We start from the raw sequence: 19,847 nt of genomic DNA, 5'->3' as shown, positions 1-19,847 counted from the left end.
TGGTTTAAGGTTTCCTTCAGACGCTAACTCTTGGTTTCATCAGACCAGAGAATCTGTTTTTATTGGACACCTCCCTGACCAATGCCCTTCTCCCCTGATTTCTCAGTTTGGCTCTCAGAATGATGGCGGCCACTGTGTTCTTGGTGACTTTCAATGCTGCAGAATTTTTTTGGTACCCTTCTCCAGATCTGTGCTCGGCACAATCCTGTCTCAGAGTTCTACGGACAATTCCTTCGACCTCATGGCTTGGTTTTTGCTCTGACATGCACTGTCAGCTGTGGGACCTCATATAGACAGGTGGACTTACCAAAGGTGAATTTGCCACAGGTGAACTCCTATCAAGTTGTATAAACATCTCAAGGATGCTCAATGGAAACAGGATGCACCTGAGCTCAATTTCGAGACTCGTAGCAAAGGGTCTTAATACTTATGTAAATAAGGTATTTCAGTTTGTTTATAAATTGGCAAGAATTTTTTTACATATGTTTTCACTTTGTCATTATGGGGTATTGTGTGTAGATATAACGTGAAAAAGTCAAGGGTGTGTGTTTTAAAAAGAATTAGGAATTCTCCTCACACAGGGCACCATTTTTATGGGGGGTTGTCCTAATACCCTTTCATTGTTTCCCCCAGAAACTTGCCTTCATGGTTGCCCTCGGACTTGTCACCCATGACCATATGGAAGGTAAGTGCTGCCGGTTAGGCCTGAATTAAATTCCAGTTGCTACATTCACCTACATTCCCTAGAAGTTTATACTGCAATGCTTGTATTAAGATACTGCTCTTTGTTTATAGAAATTCAAAGCAGGAGGCAGGAGCGTAAGCGAAGAACAACGGCGAACCCGGTGTACAGTGGAGCTGTGTTTGAGCCCGAGGTATGGCTGTTCTTCTACTTAACAATTTTTTTATATAGTGTAACCACACGTTACTACAACAACTGATACACAATCAATGTTGGGCGGATTACTTAAAAAATGTAGTCCGTTTACTGATTTTATTTACATGAAAAGTAAAGTAATCATTAAAGTATTCCTTTGGATAACTCAAAATGAATAAAGTAATCTGATTACTTTCACTTATAACACCCAGATGTTTTAAAAACAGGCACCTACTATAGCATTATTTCATTTAGTAGCCTAAAATAAGTATTTCCAAATTGCGATGTGTGAGATTATAAAGGTCCTATCAGTCACATGTTCTTTATGTGTGAGAGCATTGTCACAGGGCTCCATACTAAAGTTTTCAGCCCATGATTGGGTTGCACCAAGAATTTGTGGCAGGGTCACGCAATAGATAAAATGTATAGCCAAATCATCTTTTAAAGTCATTCAACATGCTTCATTAAGAAGTGTACTAGACTAAGATGGTATGATTTAAGAAATTAATTGTTTAATCTAACATGTCCAAGCAGGAAGGCATGATTCCAGATTTTTTTGTGTGATTGTTGGGATTTTTGTTGTTTATTTGACTGTCAAAATGGGGTTCCAGATTTTTTTGTTTTTTTTGTTCAATAGAGATTAATTTGTCTACATGGGGCACTAATGTCAAATAGCCTGGGCTAATTCACCACCAGGGTAGTAGTAGCTAGATTGCTAACTCTCAATGATATATCCCAATATTTAGGTTACTGATATGAGGCTAAGCCGTGTAATTGATATCAGTAATAAATTGAATGAAAAGGCCTATTCGCTCACCTTAAAAGAATACAAAAGAAGCCATCCACCCTTGATAGGCCATCAGCAGAACAACAATAGAATCTTTGAGAGCATGTGAGAAGTTTTGAATATGTGCTAAATGACAGCAATGCTGACAAATCAGGTCTTTTTAAGAATGTAACTGTAATCCGATGACATGTTTTTTAAGTAATCCAAGCTGATTAGTTACTTCATAAGCCGTTGCTACGGGTACAGAGTTTTCGCCCATGCCCCCGCCGGCCCCTCCAGAGACCTCTTTCTTAATGCTAAATATCAGGATCACATTCTGTTATTTTACTGTTATTTTACACACACATTTGAAGCTGCTGCTCACACTCCGCCTCCCTTCGAGTTTCGTTATTTACTCACCTTCTGAACCATGATGATGTAGCCTGTGTCTTTGCCTCATATTTCTGAACAGCTGAAATAAAAACCCTGCGGCGATTTGAACTAACATTCCAAAACATATATATTATCAAGGCTACAACCTGTCTGTCTGTTGTAACTGATATTGCAGTTGCACAGCAGGACACAGTCCCTACACTTTCAAGCAAAACAGTCAGCGTTTTGTGTGATGATGTAGGCTAATCTTTATAGTTGCTGCCATATCGTAGTTCCTGAGAAAAGAACACCACTTGACTGCCTGTCTGCTGCCTGCGCAATTTAGGCAATATTGGCAATGATGATAAAAAAAATAACATTCAATCGCTAATTAGACTGCGTGTCTGTGTCTTGCTGCGTTCCACCTCTGGGCAGCCGAATGTTCTAGGCAGCCGAGCATGTGTCCGGACCGGTAAAGAGTCTGAATGGGCAAGTTTGTTTTTGAATTGCCCAGTGCCATAGTTATGCCATATGTTGATATCGTGGCGAGAGGAAATATGTGCATGTAAGTCGGCAGCTAAGAAGAACATTAAGTCGCTATACTGCCTGTTTGTGTTGTGCTTATAATTTAATTTGTATTCATTTAACCTTCATTTAGCTAGGCAAGTCAGTTAAGAACAAATTCTTATTTTACAATGACGGCCTACCCCGGCCAAACCCTCCCCTAACCCGGACGACGCTGGGCCAATTGTGCGCAGCACTATAGGACTCCCAATCTCGGCCGGTTGTGATACATCCCGGGATCGAACCAGGGTCTGTAGTGACACCTTTAGCTCTGTGATGCAGTGCCTTAGACTGCTGCACCACTCGGGGGGGCGCAGTATTTGCAACACTGACAACGCATTTTGTACGAACATGTCGATTTAATGTTTTTTGTGTAAAACATGTAAATAGAAGAAAAGAAACATGAAATCTTATGCTAACTGAGGCATGGACTGCAGTAGTTCAAACAGTTTTGTATACAGCATGAAGTTTGCAGGCGACACTAGTGACCAGACAAGGGAAACCAAGGAGGGGAGATAGGCAGCGGAGCACTCAGCACAGCAGCTACGTTGGCAACGGAGTAGGCACTGGCTACGTAAAAAACAATATCCTGCACATGTGCAGAAATATCTGTATTTTTAGCATAGGCAAATTGGAATACAGAAACTCCATATTTCATATCTGTAATCGGATAACGTAATCTCCATTACATGTAATCCATTACTACCCAACCCTGTACACAATGTGTTTCTTATTAGGTTGAATGCCAGTGCACATACTTTTTAAAATGCGACCATAATACGCACCATTTTCCTTGCATGTGAATATCTGAATTCATGTGAATATCTGAATGCATGGACTCAGAGTTAGAATTTAGCCCTGTGTTGCATATGAAAAGAAAACGGGTGTCCTTTTGAGTGAGCAACATGGACTTTGCAGTCAAATCAAAGCTGGATTTGTTCTCCCACATATGTATTCCTTTCGACGCTGTGCAGAGGAAGAAGAGTGCAGTGACCTACCTAAACACTCCGCTCCACCAGGGAACCAGAAAGCGAGGTCAGTATCCACTCAACAAGCTGTCAACACTGGAGGCTGTAAACACCTGCACATACACCTGTTCCAATGCCCAGGGTACATATAGATGTATACATTACTGAGCTGGCCTATATTTGATGCATGTATGTTTTAATCTACTTAATGTAAATGGTACGAAATGCTCTGAATGTCTCACACACAACTTTTCTGCTGACACCTCTTTGCTTGCTGGCCCGAATCGCATGCAGGGACACTTACTAAGAGACTGCTATTCTGACCTTGAAGACTTCATTATGACTGCCTTTTCTTTATCCCTAACTGTAGAAATTTCTTGAGTTTTTCCCAATTGTCATTTGTGAAAAACGGAAGGTTTTGGTGAGAGGGATAATAGTTCATCTCAAAGTGTAACAGTGTCAGATGTTTCCATGCATCAACTAGAGCGGAGTCAATTTGTTGATCCGAGCACTAGGAAATCGGTAGGCCTCAACCCCAAATGAATGGGAAAGATGGGCACCATCCAAATACACTTACACACCATGTTTTGCTGTATGAAAGCATCTGACAAACTGTGATTCACTTTGAACTGTCTCTTTTTGAGGTTGATTTTGTAGACGTCCTAGTGAATAGGGAGAGATGTCTCACTCCCTTCAACTGTCAGTTTCCCTCCACCCTGCCAACGTATTTGCTCTGCTTTTTCTTTTGAACCCCACTTGCATGTAGCTTCTGTCTCTTAGTGCACTAACTCCGCTCTGTGCTTCTCCTCCTCCACCCTCAACTCAACACCATCCCCTTTTTCACGCTAGCCAACGAGGACCGCCTGTCAAAGGTATGTTGGACAGACGGTTTGTTTGTTTGTTTGTTTTCCTCCCACCTCCATCTTTTTTTTCCTTTTTTTTTCGTCTGTCTCATTTCACCCAGGTCGCCCACCCAAATACAGCAGTGTTCCGGAACTGGGCAGCCACACCCCGACCTCCCCCTCCAGCTGTCTCACTGCTTCCCTGGTCCCCGAGCGGCCCAACACGGGGGGGAGATTCCCCTTCCATGTCCACCCCCACCACTCTCTCCCCCTGCCCAGCCCCAGCTCTGGGGATGTAAGTAGCAGCTGGAGAGACCAGAACAGCAGCCTGGACTTTCTGGGGCTCTATCCCCACTTACTTACCTACTGTCGCCACTCCCTTTTTTATACCGGTGGTATTATCCACAGGCTGTAACCTCCCCATCACACACAAATACTTAAGTGGAGTTCAAATCTCCCAGTTCCTTCACATCTAAAGACCTAGACAAGTACAGACACTTGTTTATTGATTTACTCCCTACTGTCTGATCCTGATCCTATTATTTAATTGTTTTTATGCATTACAAAGTGACCAGTACCCCTCTCCTTAAATTTAGTACCGCCCCAGTACCTCTTTCCCCCTACTCTGAGGAATAATTGATAGCCTGTCAAATTGATAATTTACTCATTTTATGTTTTAAGTAGGATCAGTTCGTTTAGATCCTCTTTTAAATACCATTAAAAATATACTGCAGTTTATTACATAGGTTAAACTATATTTTTAAATAAGAAATGCAGAATGGTATGCACAGTGGCTTTTAGAATGGCCTTCACCCATTTCAGTGTTGGAATTACACACATTACTTCCTTAAGTGTTCTCTTTTTATAGGGTGGCTAATTAACTTATTTAGCCTCAGTTTCAATCTTTCTCATTAGGAAATGCGACTGAGAACGAGATTTGGGTCTTGGCGGCGTGCTTTGATGTGGGTGTCTCTTGTGTGGGAAGCATTTGTACGTTCACTCTGCCAAAACAGTACACAGTTAGTCACTCACTGTTCTAGATTATTTATAACAATCTAACCAGGTCTTGTCTGGAACTAGCCTAGGCTGGCTAGCAAGCTAGCCAACTTCTTTAGCCAATTAGCTACAGCCAGCCTGTGTGCAACTGTGGCAAAATTGGTTCGATAGCCGATCTGTGGGGTTAGGACCGCCAGTATATATTACATTATATTGTAATTCAGGTTGTACATTTTTTCATTAATTGCTTTGAATATTTGTATATGAAGTTCTACAATTTGTTAGGGATTTTGGGATCCAATTTTAGAGTGGAGATATTCACAGATAACTGATAACTATTTATACAGAAGTATATGAACACCCCTTGAAATGAGTGGATTTGGCTATTTCAGCCACACACGTTGCTGACAGGTGTATAAAATCGCGCACACAGCCATGCAATCTCCATAGACAAACATTGACAGTAGAAAGGCCTTACTGAAGAGCTCCATGACTTTCAACGTGGCACCATAGGATGGCACCTTTTCAACAAATCAGTTCGTAAAATTTCTGCCCTGCTAGAGCTGCCCCGGTCAACTGTGCTGTTATTGGGAAGTGGGAATGTCTGGGAGCAACAATGGCTCAGCCACGAAGTGGTAGGCCACAGAAGCTCACAGAACGGGACTGTCGAGTGCTGAAGCGCATAGAGTGTAAAACTCGTCTGTCCTCGGTTGCTACATTCACTACCGAGTTCCAAACTGCTTCATGAAATGGGTTTCCATGGACAAGCAGCCGCACACAAGCCTAAGATCACCATGCGCAATGCCAAGCGTCGGCTGGAGTGGTGTAAAGCTCATCGCCATTGGATTCTGGAGCAGTGGAAATGCATTCTCTGGTGTGATGAAGCACGCTTCACCATCCGGTTGTCCGACGGACAAATCTGGGTTTGGCGGATGTTTGGAGAACGCTACCTGCCCGAATGCATAGTGCCAACTGTAAAGTTTGGTGGAGAAATACTGGTCTCGGGCTGTGTTTCATGGTTCGGGCTAGGCCCCTTAGTTCCAGTGACGGGAAATCTTAACGCTACAGCATACAATTACATATTAGTCGTTTCTGTGCTTCCTACTTTGTGGCAACAGTTTGGGGAAGGTCCTTTCCTGTTTCAGCATGACAATGACAATCCCCCGTGCACAAAGCGAGGTCCATACAGAAATGGTTTGTCGAGATGGGTGTGGAAGAACTTGACTTGCCTGCACAGAGCCTTGACCTCAACCCCATCCAACACCTTTGGGATGAATTGGAACGCCGACTGCGACCCAGGCCTAATCACCCTAGGAAGAGTAGCTGCTGCTTTTGCAACAGCTAGTGGGTATCCTAATAAAAAACCAAATACATCAGTGCCGACCTCACTAATGATCTTATGGCTGAAGAGAAGTCCCTGCAGCAATGTTCCAACATCTAGTGGAAAGCCTTCCCAGAAGAATGAAGGCTGTTTATAGCAGCAAAGGGGGGAACAACTCCATATTAATAATGCCCATAATTTTGGAATGAGACGTTTGACAAGCAGGTGTCCACACACTTTCGGGCATGGAGTGTATCTGCCGATATTATAATAATGATAATAATAACTGAAATTTAAATAAAATAAAAAAAATATATATACACACACAGTACCAGTCAAAAGTTGACACCTACTCATTCAAGGGTTTTTCTTCATTTTTACTATTTCCTACATTTGTGGAATAATAGTGAAGACATCAGAACTATTAAATAACACATATGGAATCATGTAGTAACCATAAAAGTTAAACAAATCAAAATATATTTTATATTTGAGATTCTACAAAGACCATCAAGCGTTATGATGAAACTGGATCTCATGAGGACCGCCACAGGAAAGGAAGACCCAGAGTTACCTCTGCTGCAGAGAATAAATTCACTGCACCTCAGATTGCAGCTCAAATAAATGCTTCAGAGTTCGTGTAACAGACGCATCTCAACGTCAACTGTTTAGAGGAGACTGTGTGAATCAGGCCTTCATGGTTGAATTGCTGCAAAGAAACCACTACTAAAAGACACCAAGAAGAAGAGACTCGATTGGGCCAAGAATCACGAGCAATGGACATTAGACCGGTGGAAATGTCCTTTGGTCTGATGAGTCCAAATGTGAGATTTTTTGTTCCAACCGCCGTGTCTTTGAGACGCAGAGTAGGTGAACGGATGACCTCCGCATGTGTGGGTCCCACCGTGGAGCATGGAGGAGGTGGTGTGGGGGTGCTTTGCTTGTGACACTGTCAGTGATTTTAATTAGAATTCATGGCAGACTTAACCAGCATGGCTACCCCAGCGTTCTGCAGCGATACGCCATACCATCTGGTTTGCGTTTAGTGGGACTATCATTTGTTTTTCAACAGGACAATGACCCAAAACACACCTCCAGGCTGTGTAAGGGATATCTGACCAAGGAGAGTGATGGAGTGCTGCATCAGATGACCTGGCCTCCACAAACACCCGACCTCGACCCAATTGAGATGGTTTGGGATGATTTGGACCGCGGAGTGAAGGAAAAGCTGCCAACAAGTGCTCAGCATATGTGGGAACTCCTTCAAGACTGTTGGAAAAGCATACCTCATGAAGCTGGCTGAGAGAATGCCAAGAGTGTGCAAAGCTGTCATCAAGGCAAAGGGTGGCTACTTTGAAGGATATAAAATATAACATATGTTTTGATTTGTTTAACACTTTTTTGTTTCCTGCATGGTTCCATGTGTTATTTTATAGTTTTGATGTCTTCACTGTTATTCTGCATTGTAGAAAATAGTACAAATATAGAAAACACTTGAATGAGTAGGTCTGTGCAAACTTTTGACTTGTACTGTATATGTTTGTAAAACAGCCCTACAACGATACTCAGAAAGCTGATTTCTTAAGTTTGATGAAAGAACATTAATGGAAGCACCACATGATATGTATGTGCACCTGAAAGATTGGATTTTTTTCATGGAAAGACTGTGTTACTCTATTGAAAGGAGTATAAACTACAATGATTCCGGCAAAAAATTGACCTAGGCTCTGAAGACTGAGCTGCCTCATTGCCCCCCAGCAAAACTAGCTTACATTTAGGCTATTGTTTATATGTCTATTTCACACTATGTTGAGGTAAAAAATCAGATTATAATGCTTGTATGGATGTCAACCCCAATACATGTTCATGTCATCATCAATCAACTGCATTACAGTTAAACTACCACCGATTTATGTATGCTAGCTATGCTACCAGCTTATACGAATGGGAGTTAGCATTTAGCAGTCCGTTTTTCTAAACCTGAAAAGGGACGACTTCTAAATGTTATGCAGCAAAAACAGCCAAATACAGTTGAAGTCAGAAGTTTACATACACTTGGTTGGAGTCATTAAAACTAGTTTTTCAATCACTCCACAAATTTCTTGTTAACAAACTATAGTTTTGGCAAGTCGGTTAGGACATCTACTTTGTGCATGACGCAAGTAATTTTTCCAACAATTGTTTACAGACAGATTATTTCAATTATAATTCACTGTATCACAATTCCAGTGGGTCAGAAGTTTACATACACTAAGTTGACAGTGCCTTTAAATAGCTTGGAAAATTCCAGAAAATTATGTCATGGCTTTAGAAGTTTCTGATAGGCTAATTGCCATAATTTGAGTCAATTGGAGGTGTACCTGTGGATGTATTTCAAGGCCTACCTTCAAACTCAGTGCCTCTTTGCTTGATGTCATGAGAAAATCAAAAGAAATCAGCCAAGACCTCAGAAAAAAAAATTGTACACCTCCACAAGTCTGGTTCATCCTTGGGAGCAATTTCCAAACGCCTAAAGGTACCACGTTAATCTGTACAAACAATAGTAAGCAAGTATAAACACCATGGGACCACACAGCCGTCATACCACTCAGGAAGGAGACGCGTTCTGTCTCCTAGAGATGAAAGTACTTGTGTGCGAAAAGTGCAAATCAATCCCAGAACCACAGCAAAGGACCTTGTGAAGATGCTGGAGGAAACAGATACAAAGGTATCTATATCCACAGTAAAACGAGTCCTATATTGTCATAACCTGAAAGGCCGCTCAGCAAGGAAGAAGCCACTGCTTCCAAAACCGCCATAAAAAAGCCAGACTACGGTTTGCAACTGCACATGGGGATACATTTTGTACTTTTTGGAGAAATGTCCTCTGGTCTAATGAACCCGAAATAGAACTGTTTGGCCATAATGACCATTGTTATGTTTGGAGGAAAACGGGGGAGGCTTGCAAGCCGAAAAACACAAGCACGGGGGTGGCAGCATCATGTTGTGGGGGTGCTTTGCTGCAGGAGGGACTGGTGTACTTCTCAAAATAGATGGCATCATGAGGAAGGAAGATTATGTGGATATATTGAAGCAGCATTTCAAGACATCAGTCAGGAAGTTAAAGATTGATCGCAAATGGGTCTTCCAAATGGACAATGACCACAAGCATACTTCCAAAGTTGTGGCAAAATGGCTTAAGGACTTCAAAGTCAAGGTATTGGAGTGGCCATCACAAAGCCCTGACCTCAATCCCATAGAAAATGTGTGGGCAGAACTGAAAAAGCGTGTGCGAGCAAGGAGGCCTACAAACCTGACTCAGTTACACCAGCTCTGCCAGGAGGAATGAGCCAAAATTCACCCAACTTATTGTGGGATGCTTGTGGGAGGCTACCCTAAACGTTTGACCCAAGTTAAACAATTTAAAGGCAATGCAACCAAATACTAATTGAGTGTATGTAAACTTCTGACCCACTGGGAATGTGATGAAAGAAATAAAAGCTGAAATTAATCATTCTCTCTACTATTATTCTGACATTTCACATTCTTAAAATAAAGTGGTCATCCTAACTGACCTAAAACAGGGAATCTTTACTAGGATTAAATGTCAGGAATTGTGAAAAACGGAGTTTAAATATATTTGGCTAATGTGTATGTAAAGTTCCGACTTCAACTGTATATCCAAATTGGATTTTAGTAACATTGTGAGTAACAGGCTCACATTGTGAGCCTGTTACCATACGTATTTGATAAATATCCACTTTGTTAGATCAGATTTGTTCAATATGGGCCAATCCAGCGTCCTTCTATTCCCCCCACTGTCTGCATTCCATTGACCTCTTTACCGCGTCTATCCCCGTTACCCTCTCTCTCTCTCTGACATGTGACAACCCATGCATCAAAACGTAGCTTGTGACAAGTATGCATTTGACACTTTATTGAGCTGGCAAGCTTCTATCTACTCGGCACTCACCGTAGAAGCAGTAACAGTTAGTTCACAGTAGTTCACTCTCTTCTCCGACTGGTGTAGTTGCATTGGGTGATAGTGTCCAGCCAAAGCAAGATTGGGTTATAGCCATGTAAAGAGCACCCTGTTCAGGACATATAATGAAATGCACCAAAAAAGTCACCTTCTATGAAGGATGCCTTTTTTCTTCATCTTATATCAGTCCTTTTCTGTAGATTAAATGCCGACACAAATACATCCATGAAAGGTAAATATCGGTCAACTGATATATCGGTTGGGCTCTCCAATTCATAGTTGGTTTGAGTTTTTTGAAATTAATTAATTGAAATTTTGAGCTAATGAAATGTTTCGGATTGTCCAATTTGACTGACTAGCACCATAGGGATATCCAAACCAAATGTTGCATGGTCAGTGCGTGTTAGGCATTACGATCGGGTCTCTTGCGGTTGTGCTCCAAATGTATGATTACTTGGATGCTGTGGGCATGTTGGCAGGATTTAAATAAACACAACCCAACGAAAACTGTTACATACCATTCATTCCTTGACATACCCTTTTTTCCTAATTATCTTGCAAATCTCTGAGACTGAATTTATGACCAAAATGATCTAACACTTTGTAGTCCATTTTGATACTAGAATAAATCTGACTCGTCTCCATGCCACATAAGCCGTCTCCAGCCACTTTTTAAGTGTTTTCTTTAAACGCCACAAAGACCCTAATATAATTCGATAATCAACAAACATGGCCCCTCCCCTCTGCCCTGCCTCTGCACACCTGATTGGTCAGGCCTAGACGGGCAGTGAAACTGATTGGTGCAATTCTTCCTGACAGGGAGACATCCATGAGGATTTCTGCACTGTGTGCAGACGCAGTGGCCAGTTGCTCATGTGTGACACATGCTCACGTGTCTATCACCTGGACTGCCTGGACCCACCCCTGAAAACCATTCCTAAAGGCATGTGGATCTGTCCAAAATGTCAAGACCAGGTAAACGCAGCACCCGACCTACTGATCAGGGGGGGGGCATGGCCCAGCAGTCCAGTGGTTCAGTGGTCTAGATCTGAAAAATTGGTTGCCTTTTCAAAGTGGGCAATTGCCACAGAATTGTCCACAGGTTATCCAGAAATGTAATCTTCCCCTTAGGCTGTCATCAGCTAGGCTTTTTTCCTAAACGACAACATTAAGATATGGCTGTTCAAGAAGGAACGGCAAGCTTCAACATGATTCAATATTGTTTTATGTAATTCTTTCCCATTCATTTTGTTAGTGGATGATGGCATCTTACACTCCCATCTGATTTTGTTTGTTTGTCCATCGTTACATCACCAGAGGGTGACCAGAGAAATGTTCTCTTCCATGTCTAGGTAATGTCGTGACATCACAATCACAATACAACAAAGCTGTGCTCTTCTCTCCAGATACTGAAAAAAGAAGATGCAATTCAATGGCCGGGAACATTGGCTATTGTTCATTCCTACATCGCCTATAAAGAAGGTAGGAATAGCACACCAAAGACCTTGTGCCTCGACAAACATGAAATGTGTGGTTGGGCTACATTCAGCTGAAGCGGTGGTAGATGGAACAGTTCTATCACTGGCATCTCAAACAACCAAATGGCCTTTTAAATCTCACTGTTGTCTGTGTGTTGTTTCTGTTTCCTAACAGCTAAAGAAGAGGAGAAACAAAAGCTAATTAAGTGGAGTGCTGAGCTGAAACTGGAGCGGGAGCAGTTGGAACAAGGGGTCAAACAACTCAGCAACTCTATAACGGTAAGCTCCATAGTAACAGCAGATTGCCTTTGTAAGCGAGTTGTTTCCAGATGGCCATACTGGAATAGATGGAAGTGGCTCAGATCTTGAATAATAGTGTCAGCTAGGTATTTCACGTAACTACCCCTATTCCTCTGATCAGAGATGCAAACTCGTCACTTTTCGCCAAAATAGGTAATCCACGTGAATCGTGTAGTGGGCTGGCGAAAAGTGCGCAGATGCAGTGTATCACCCATTGAGCTATAAAAGAGAGGCGCTAACAGATACTGTGCAGCAAAACTTTTCCTAATCTTGAGTCTTTTTTGGAACACTTATATAAATGTGTCCTGTGGAATGCACATGGAATTTTGACTTGGGAGCACCAGTGCGCTCAGATAATACATTGAATGCTCAGGCTGTTGTTTTTATATGTATCATTTTAGGGGTGTGCGTCACGAGCGAAGTAATTTGTAAAATTTTACTTTGCCTGTAAGAACCATTAGTACAGGCGAGTCTGATTTTATTTTTAACTGTACCACAGCCTCTGCCATAGAAACTAACGGAGCATTGTTTTGTGCCTATGGTTGCACCTCTACAATGCAGAAAACCGGTTGTCTCTAGAACAAACCATTTTAAACTAAAGACCTATTTTACCGGAATAAGTGAGGATGCACAGGATGCTCTTTAAGGGGTATACACAAATGAATCATCATGATTAAGGAACAATGAAAATAGTTCAAATAAACCCAATTTAATCTATAAAAATAATTTGTCACAGAAAATAGATGATTTGCACTATGTATCAGAGGTCATTACCACTATATAAATTAATAGGGACATTTTCAGGTATGGCACAATTTATATTCTTTACTACATTCCTTTTGCCCAATCACAGGTAGGCCTTTGTATATTAGCAAATCATCTATTTTCTGCAGTAACCTTTTCTATTATAGAGTAAAAAGTGTGAAGTTAAATTCAATGTGTTGTATTGAGTAGAGGTGTGAATAAAAGGGACAGGTTTTTTGTGTAGAACATATAGAATATGGGAACATGCATCCTCAGGGGGGGGGACTCTGTGGTATCGTGATTCTACTTGGTATCTTGATACTTGACCTGTTATGAAATCGATAGTAAAATGTTGGTATTGTGACAACCCCACTCTAAAAATAGGCACATTTTCTTGCAGTTAACACCGATTTTTCACGTGTTTCCATGCGGAAAAACATTTCACCTTTTTTTGGCCCTCACCAGTTTGCATCCCTGTCTGATGCTCTCGTGGCTTTAAAAAATCAGATAATGCCCAGAGATACTGATGGCTGGTTAAATTACATTTAAATAGAACTGCATAAAAAAATGTTGCACACTGTTAGCAAAGCTTTCTAGCTACATAGCCAAATGCTATCTAATTGTCTAAAGTCCTACAGTTTGCAGTTAATTAGCTATCCTAATACTGTAGCTGATTTCTAAAAACTTTGCATTTATAATAACCGCACTAGTAGTGATATAGTTAGAGTTCAGTAATTGGCCACGATGGAGACTAAGCTAGCTTGCTATCTCGCTTGTTAGCAAGTGAATGTGGATCTGTCAGGAACAAACATGATAAAAGATACAGCTATGACTAGTTTTGGGGAATCTTAATCTGACAGCAAAATATTTCTGTAAGCAAATGAAGAATCCATTTGACACCAGATAAGGTGCAGTGATGTAAAATAATGGTCTCAATATAGAGTATTTTGAAACTGTTCTTTTTTAAGTGGCTTTATTGGATTCATTTAAGTGTGTTCATTTATTATTATTTAACCCTGTTTCCTCCCCTCTAAATAGAAATGCATGGAGACCAAAAACACCATCCTGTCTCGACAGAAAGAAATGCAAGTTTCGTTGGAGAAGGTCAAACACCTGGTCCGCCTCATTCAGGCTTTCAGTTTCAGTCAAACCATGGAGACCGAGGGTACAGGTGACATCACAGAAGATGTTACAGAGAACATCACGAGGGCCAAGGATGCAATTGTCCCAACTGAAAATGCTGTGGACACAGTCAACACAGAGGCTGTAGCAGAAGTCAATATCCAGTCTGTGTATGGGGTGAAGGCCAAGGTCACAGCACAGGACAGCAGCGATGTTGAAGCCGGAAAGGAGGAGGTTGTAGCTGATGTTACCATCAAGACGGTAGCAGGAGTTAGTGCTGAGCCTGTTGCCGGGGTCAGCACCGTGGCTACAGTGGACAGCCGTGTTGAACCCGTGGCTGAGGTCAACACCACTGAGGAAGTGACTGAGGCCGAGACGAAAGCCACAGCAGTGGTCAGTGCAGAGGACTCTACTGGGGTCACGACCAATGGCACCACTGGCCTTGTGTGTACTGACGAGAGCTGTACTAACAAGGACGAGAGCTGTACTAGCAACACAAACACCAACCCTGAGAACAAGGTCACCACCACTAACAACACAGAGCAGGTGGAAGAAGAGGAACAGGAAGAGAACACAAACGATGATGGCAGCAGCACCAACAACAGCAAAACCTCAGAACCTTCCCAGAAATCTTTGCCAGCTCTTCTCGACAGTTTGGACAATAAAGAGTAACACTCTTAGATCGACCCCACCCCCACATTAAAAAATGACTTTTGCTTTCAGCTTTGAAAGGTGCCCGACGTTGCCAATCTATATAAATGTTACTTGTTTTCAATGTATTGTCAGACTGTGTCAATAGTAAATCTACAGCCCGAGTCTGAGATTGCTCTTGGAGGCTGTAGGCTATTATACCCCAAGCATGGGTGAAAGGGTGGTTTGTGTACCAGTGTCATGCCAATTAAGGATAGAAAGAATAGTAGTAATGCTAAAAGCAAGATAATTTATAACATCACACCATTGTGTGCCTGCAACAGCTGCCCTCAGAACTCTTGTGGGGGTTGTTTTTTTTAGGTTGTCTTTTGTTCCTGGGGAGGCAGGTTAGAGATGTCCAAAGACTGCTGCACCGAGAACGTGTTTCTCTGGCATTAACTGAGAGAAACATCAAACCAAAAGATTGGCAAAACAGCTGAGGATAGGGCTTTGAAAAATTCTAAAGCATCAGTATTTAAGTGGGAAACATTGAGGCGCCAGTTGAGCGTCATTGAAAATCAAACATGTAAAACAAGGGAGCCTTCAGTTATCCCAATACCTTCCTCCCCTTTCCCCATTCTCAACCTTACATGACCAATAACTATTGACCCATTTACACAACACCTCAGGCAAAAAAAGCAACGTCCACCTGCTTTTGAAGTATGAGGCAGACTGCTTATGGAGCTTGCTGACCAGGGCCTTGCTGAGGAAGACCCAGGTAACAAAGACGGTCATCTCAAGAGACAGTGGAGTCAGATCACACATGGTAGCTTAAAGTTTTCAAATGGTGTAGGTCCAGTGCAGTGATTTGAGTTTCATTCGTGAGTCAGTGTCAACTGTGAGCACTAAATGTTCAATTGCAATAATGTTGCAATGTCAAAAACAAACACACAAAAATATCTATATCTGGGGTGTGTTTCTTCTTTTATAGGAAAAGATATTCAGGTCTTCCTAGTCTTAAAAAATAAGTGCATTTCTGTTTCATAAAACAGTTGTTTGTTATTAAATGTGTTTAACTGGCATAGTTTATGCAAGTAATTATCTTTTAAAAGAGGTGACCTTTGCATATTATGAAATGTATGTTTTTGTTTTAATTCTGAACTGCCAAAATGCTATTGTATCCAAATATAGCAGGGACATGTCCACTAACTGTATGGAAAGATCAAGGAAAAAATGGAATATTCAATACCATCTCAGCAATTGGCAATACCTGGTAAATAAGCATGAGTGCTTATTCAACAATCTCATCAAAATATATTTATTTCCTGGAAAATGGAGAGTGTGTTGCATCAGCCCATTTTGGTGGTGGTAAGGAAAAAAACACAAATCCTGAGATTAAAGCACAAGCTTCTGCATAACAAATGTGTGCTGAAAAGCTTTTTTTGTATGTTACATATAGAACATAACAGTATGCATTTTGTTCATTGTCATGTAATTTATCCCCAACTTGCCAATATTTTTGTATTACCCAACTTATCTTTGAGGGTGAGACTGAGGCCTTGTGCAGCAGAAATTGTCTTGCTTTCCTACCCATGAAACATGCTTGGATAACAGAACTAACCAACGAACCTATCCCTAAATACTCAATAGATTTGTGCTTCCACTGGTATTTGTTTTTTAATGCACCATCAACATATCTGTCCAATGTTTTATAATTTGTGGGGCCAGTACCCAGTTTTTTCCCCACTTGTTTTCGACCAAGTTGTTCATGAATTGTTCAGCAACTTTTGGGGTTGGGACCATTCAGGAGACTGGTGATATATATTATTAGAGCATGTGTCAGGTCTCAATTGAAATTAATATTATTATTTTTTATGCTATACTGTTGCGCATTGCAGAGTGCACAGACGGCAACATACATATCATGTTGACGTCAATCCATGACCAATCGACATGTCTTTGGAGAATGTTTTCTGTTTTGAAAACAGGGACTTTAAATTCCAGAAATTCTACATTTCAAGGGGCCGAATTTTCTCAACATTGCAATTTTTCTTTCTTAGCTATGTTAAAAAAAAAAAAAAAGATTTATAAATGCTGAGTCAATCAAAATACAAGTCTATTTTTTTGCAGTTTTTTAAACATCTTAATGGAAGAGTTTGACCAAGAGATGCAATCAAGTGCAATGGCTATACTTTCTTGTCTTGTACTTTCTCATAGATTGAATGAAAAGGGTTCTTTGCCTTCTGAGTCTCACACAGTACTCGTAAGGATATATCTTCACCACGGAAACACTGCATAAATTGGCTGGATGTCAAACATTTTTCATACTGTGTCCCTTGAATAGAACAAAGTATTCAGACATCCACTTCACATTCATATGTTTTTGTCTTTGTTAAGCCTGAACTTATTTTACAGAGAAACTTGACCTTTCCCCTTTTTAGGTACCTCGAGTGCCTTTCTTCCAACAGCATATTTTGTCTCTTGACTTGCACTGTGGCTTGTATTATTACCTTACTACACACAAACACACTGGTCTAGCTCTTGTCCTATGTTATCCCCATGTGATTTCATATCCGCCCGCAAAACTTTGAATCTTCAGCAAACATATGCATCTGAATTATAGAGCACAATTTGAATCTGCATAATGAAAAAAAAAATGTAAACTTTGGACTTTTAAGTTGGATTTTTTTCACAAGTAGTCTGTATAGCAGCTGCCTTAAATGTATTTTATTTTTTGTTATCTCTTAAGGTGAATTCAATTCATTTTGAAATATCTGTAATGGGTAATTCCTGTAAAACATGGTCAAATCTGTGGTTTGTTCATAATGTACACCACTCAGTAGTTTGTTCAAGTGTCACAGGCACTGGTACGATATTTATGGAGGATTATTTACAAGCTCTTGTATAAGAAATGGAACATGTGTGACTGTTAGAATGGTATGTTTTGTTGTGATGCACTTTTGGTTGAATTCCCACCCAGTATTATTTTTATACGGTCCCGTCCACCCCAAAAGATGTGATGTGTACATAATATGAAATAGAAATAATCCAGATATCTTCTTACCCTGAATTTACCTCCCTATTGTTGAGATTCTACAGAGGCATTCTAGTCTAGTCAGCATTAAAACTCCGTAAGTACACAGTGCCAGTGATCATTACTTGTCCTCTTTTTGTTCCCTCCTTGTGCAGCTTTTTCTTTTCTCACCCATTCTTTTGTATTTGTCGTGCAGTAAGTTTCATCAAATCAGGTCATATGAATTGAGCCTTGGCCTGTGTGCGTTCAAACAAAACAGCACCCTGATTGGATAAACTTTTAACCCCCCTTAGCACCATCTTTCCAATCAGTCCAACAGAAAGCATGCCTTCTTATGCAAGTTTTTTTTTATACAAATGTTTGTCAAACTTTTTTAATATGCATTAACCGTCTGTTTATTTTCTAAAGGTTGTGAAATTAGTCACTTTTCATTTTACATTCTGGCAACATGCCATAACTATAGTATACACAGTAGGCATCTCAAAATAAGAAAATTGAAGTTTCTTTTAAACACCATTTGATGTGGCATCTCTGGCAATAGTGTGTTATATTTGGAATTCTCTAATGGCAGAGGATTCTAATGCCATGAACTGTGAAGTCTGTAATTGAGGAAAAAACATCATATAAGATGTCATGAAAGTGCAGTGTCTTTTGGCTCATTCTTCTCAAGGACCATTTTCTATAAAATGTTTGCCTTCGCTAATGCACCATGCTGAATGTTATTGTTCGGGACATGGGGTGGGGATAGTTGGAAGTGGTCTAAAATGGTCTTGTCTAAAATTGTTGAGTGCATTGTCGTGTAAAAAAAAAAAAAAAAAAAAAAAAATACATTCAGTTAAAGTACTTGAGCTCTTAAACCAATATACCCAAAGAATATTGCAAATGTGCATTTATATTTGGAAGCCATTATGCATTTGATACATATCAGTTCATAGTGAGGCTATGTTAATTTCTGCTTCAGTATAGCGTATAAGTTCACGGATGTGAAGGAAAAAGTAGTTAGCAGCGGAGACACACTCAGATGTACGTTGTTGGGCTAGAGGGTTGAAAAGTGAAAGAGTTTCTTTTATGCATAAAAATTACATTTCCCGTTCATTCCAGAGTGAAACTTCACAGAACGATCCTGTAGAGTAGCTCACTTGTACATTCTCACAAGTGCATTATATTCTGTCAATGGCTTTTTTAATATAGTCTGGATTTTTTGTTCTTATGATATACCAAGTCATGATCGTGGCCTTCTAGTATTGTTGGTACATTTCATCATCCATAATACTCATCATTCATATGTTGTGACTTCCCTGTTGTGACACCTTGAGCTTCTTACCTCATCCACTGTAAATTCAATTGGAGGAGTTTCTTTTTTAAGAGTGCAAAAAAAGTGTCAAAAAAAGAAGCTTCCATTTGGTGAAAGATGATGCATTGTAGCGATACAAATAAACAAAGGTTCACCTGGTGTGCTGAATTATGTGTAAATTGTTAATTACACAACTGAATATTTGTAAAAATTGTTTGTATTTTTTCATAATTTTAAAAGTGTGTATTTGACTTCTCTTCTGTTACAGATATTTTTTGTTTGTTCGCCTGACATTGAGTGGTCCGTTGGGTTTCTTACCTCTCCTGTATTGAGCCAATTCTGTGATGAATAATTTGTATGCAGTGTTTAGAAAATACTGTAGGGAACATGGGAAGAAGTTGATATTAGGAGCATTTGATCAATTTGTATTTATTTATTTTATCATTTTGTTAATAAATTGTCAAAAGCAAACTGCCTTGTCATTCATTGGTGTGTGTTAGGGCTTGTGGGAGAGGGAATATTCGATATAGTTTCTGCAAAATGAAATGTTCTGTTTTGTTCTACAATTTAACAATTTA

General features: G+C 40.4%; 1 protein-coding gene across 6 annotated transcripts in view; it reads left to right on the top strand.

The window, feature by feature from the left end:
* phf21ab (PHD finger protein 21Ab) overlaps positions 1–19,740 on the top strand; it is a 64,557-nt gene extending 44,817 nt beyond the window's left edge. For 3 of the 6 annotated variants that reach the window (XM_023984885.2, XM_023984886.2, XM_023984884.2), the window contains 8 exons: positions 634–685; positions 796–875; positions 3,554–3,614; positions 4,512–4,684; positions 11,487–11,642; positions 12,074–12,149; positions 12,321–12,424; positions 14,228–19,740. In XM_023984885.2, coding sequence (XP_023840653.1) covers positions 634–685; positions 796–875; positions 3,554–3,614; positions 4,512–4,684; positions 11,487–11,642; positions 12,074–12,149; positions 12,321–12,424; positions 14,228–14,983 — 1,458 coding nt within the window. In that variant the 3' untranslated portion in view covers positions 14,984–19,740. Of the gene's footprint in view, positions 1–633; positions 686–795; positions 876–3,553; positions 3,615–4,396; positions 4,420–4,511; positions 4,685–11,486; positions 11,643–12,073; positions 12,150–12,320; positions 12,425–14,227 lie in introns of all 6 variants that reach the window. The other 3 variants (XM_023984887.2, XM_023984888.2, XM_023984889.2) reach the window with 3 other exon arrangements.
* Positions 19,741–19,847: the final 107 nt, after the last annotated feature.

Source organism: Salvelinus sp. IW2-2015, linkage group LG4q.1:29, assembly GCF_002910315.2.
Source record: "Salvelinus sp. IW2-2015 linkage group LG4q.1:29, ASM291031v2, whole genome shotgun sequence".
Taxonomy (NCBI): Eukaryota; Metazoa; Chordata; class Actinopteri; order Salmoniformes; family Salmonidae; genus Salvelinus; species Salvelinus sp. IW2-2015.
The sequence above is the reverse complement of the archived record's forward strand: the minus strand, read 5'-3'. Positions and strand labels throughout refer to the sequence as shown.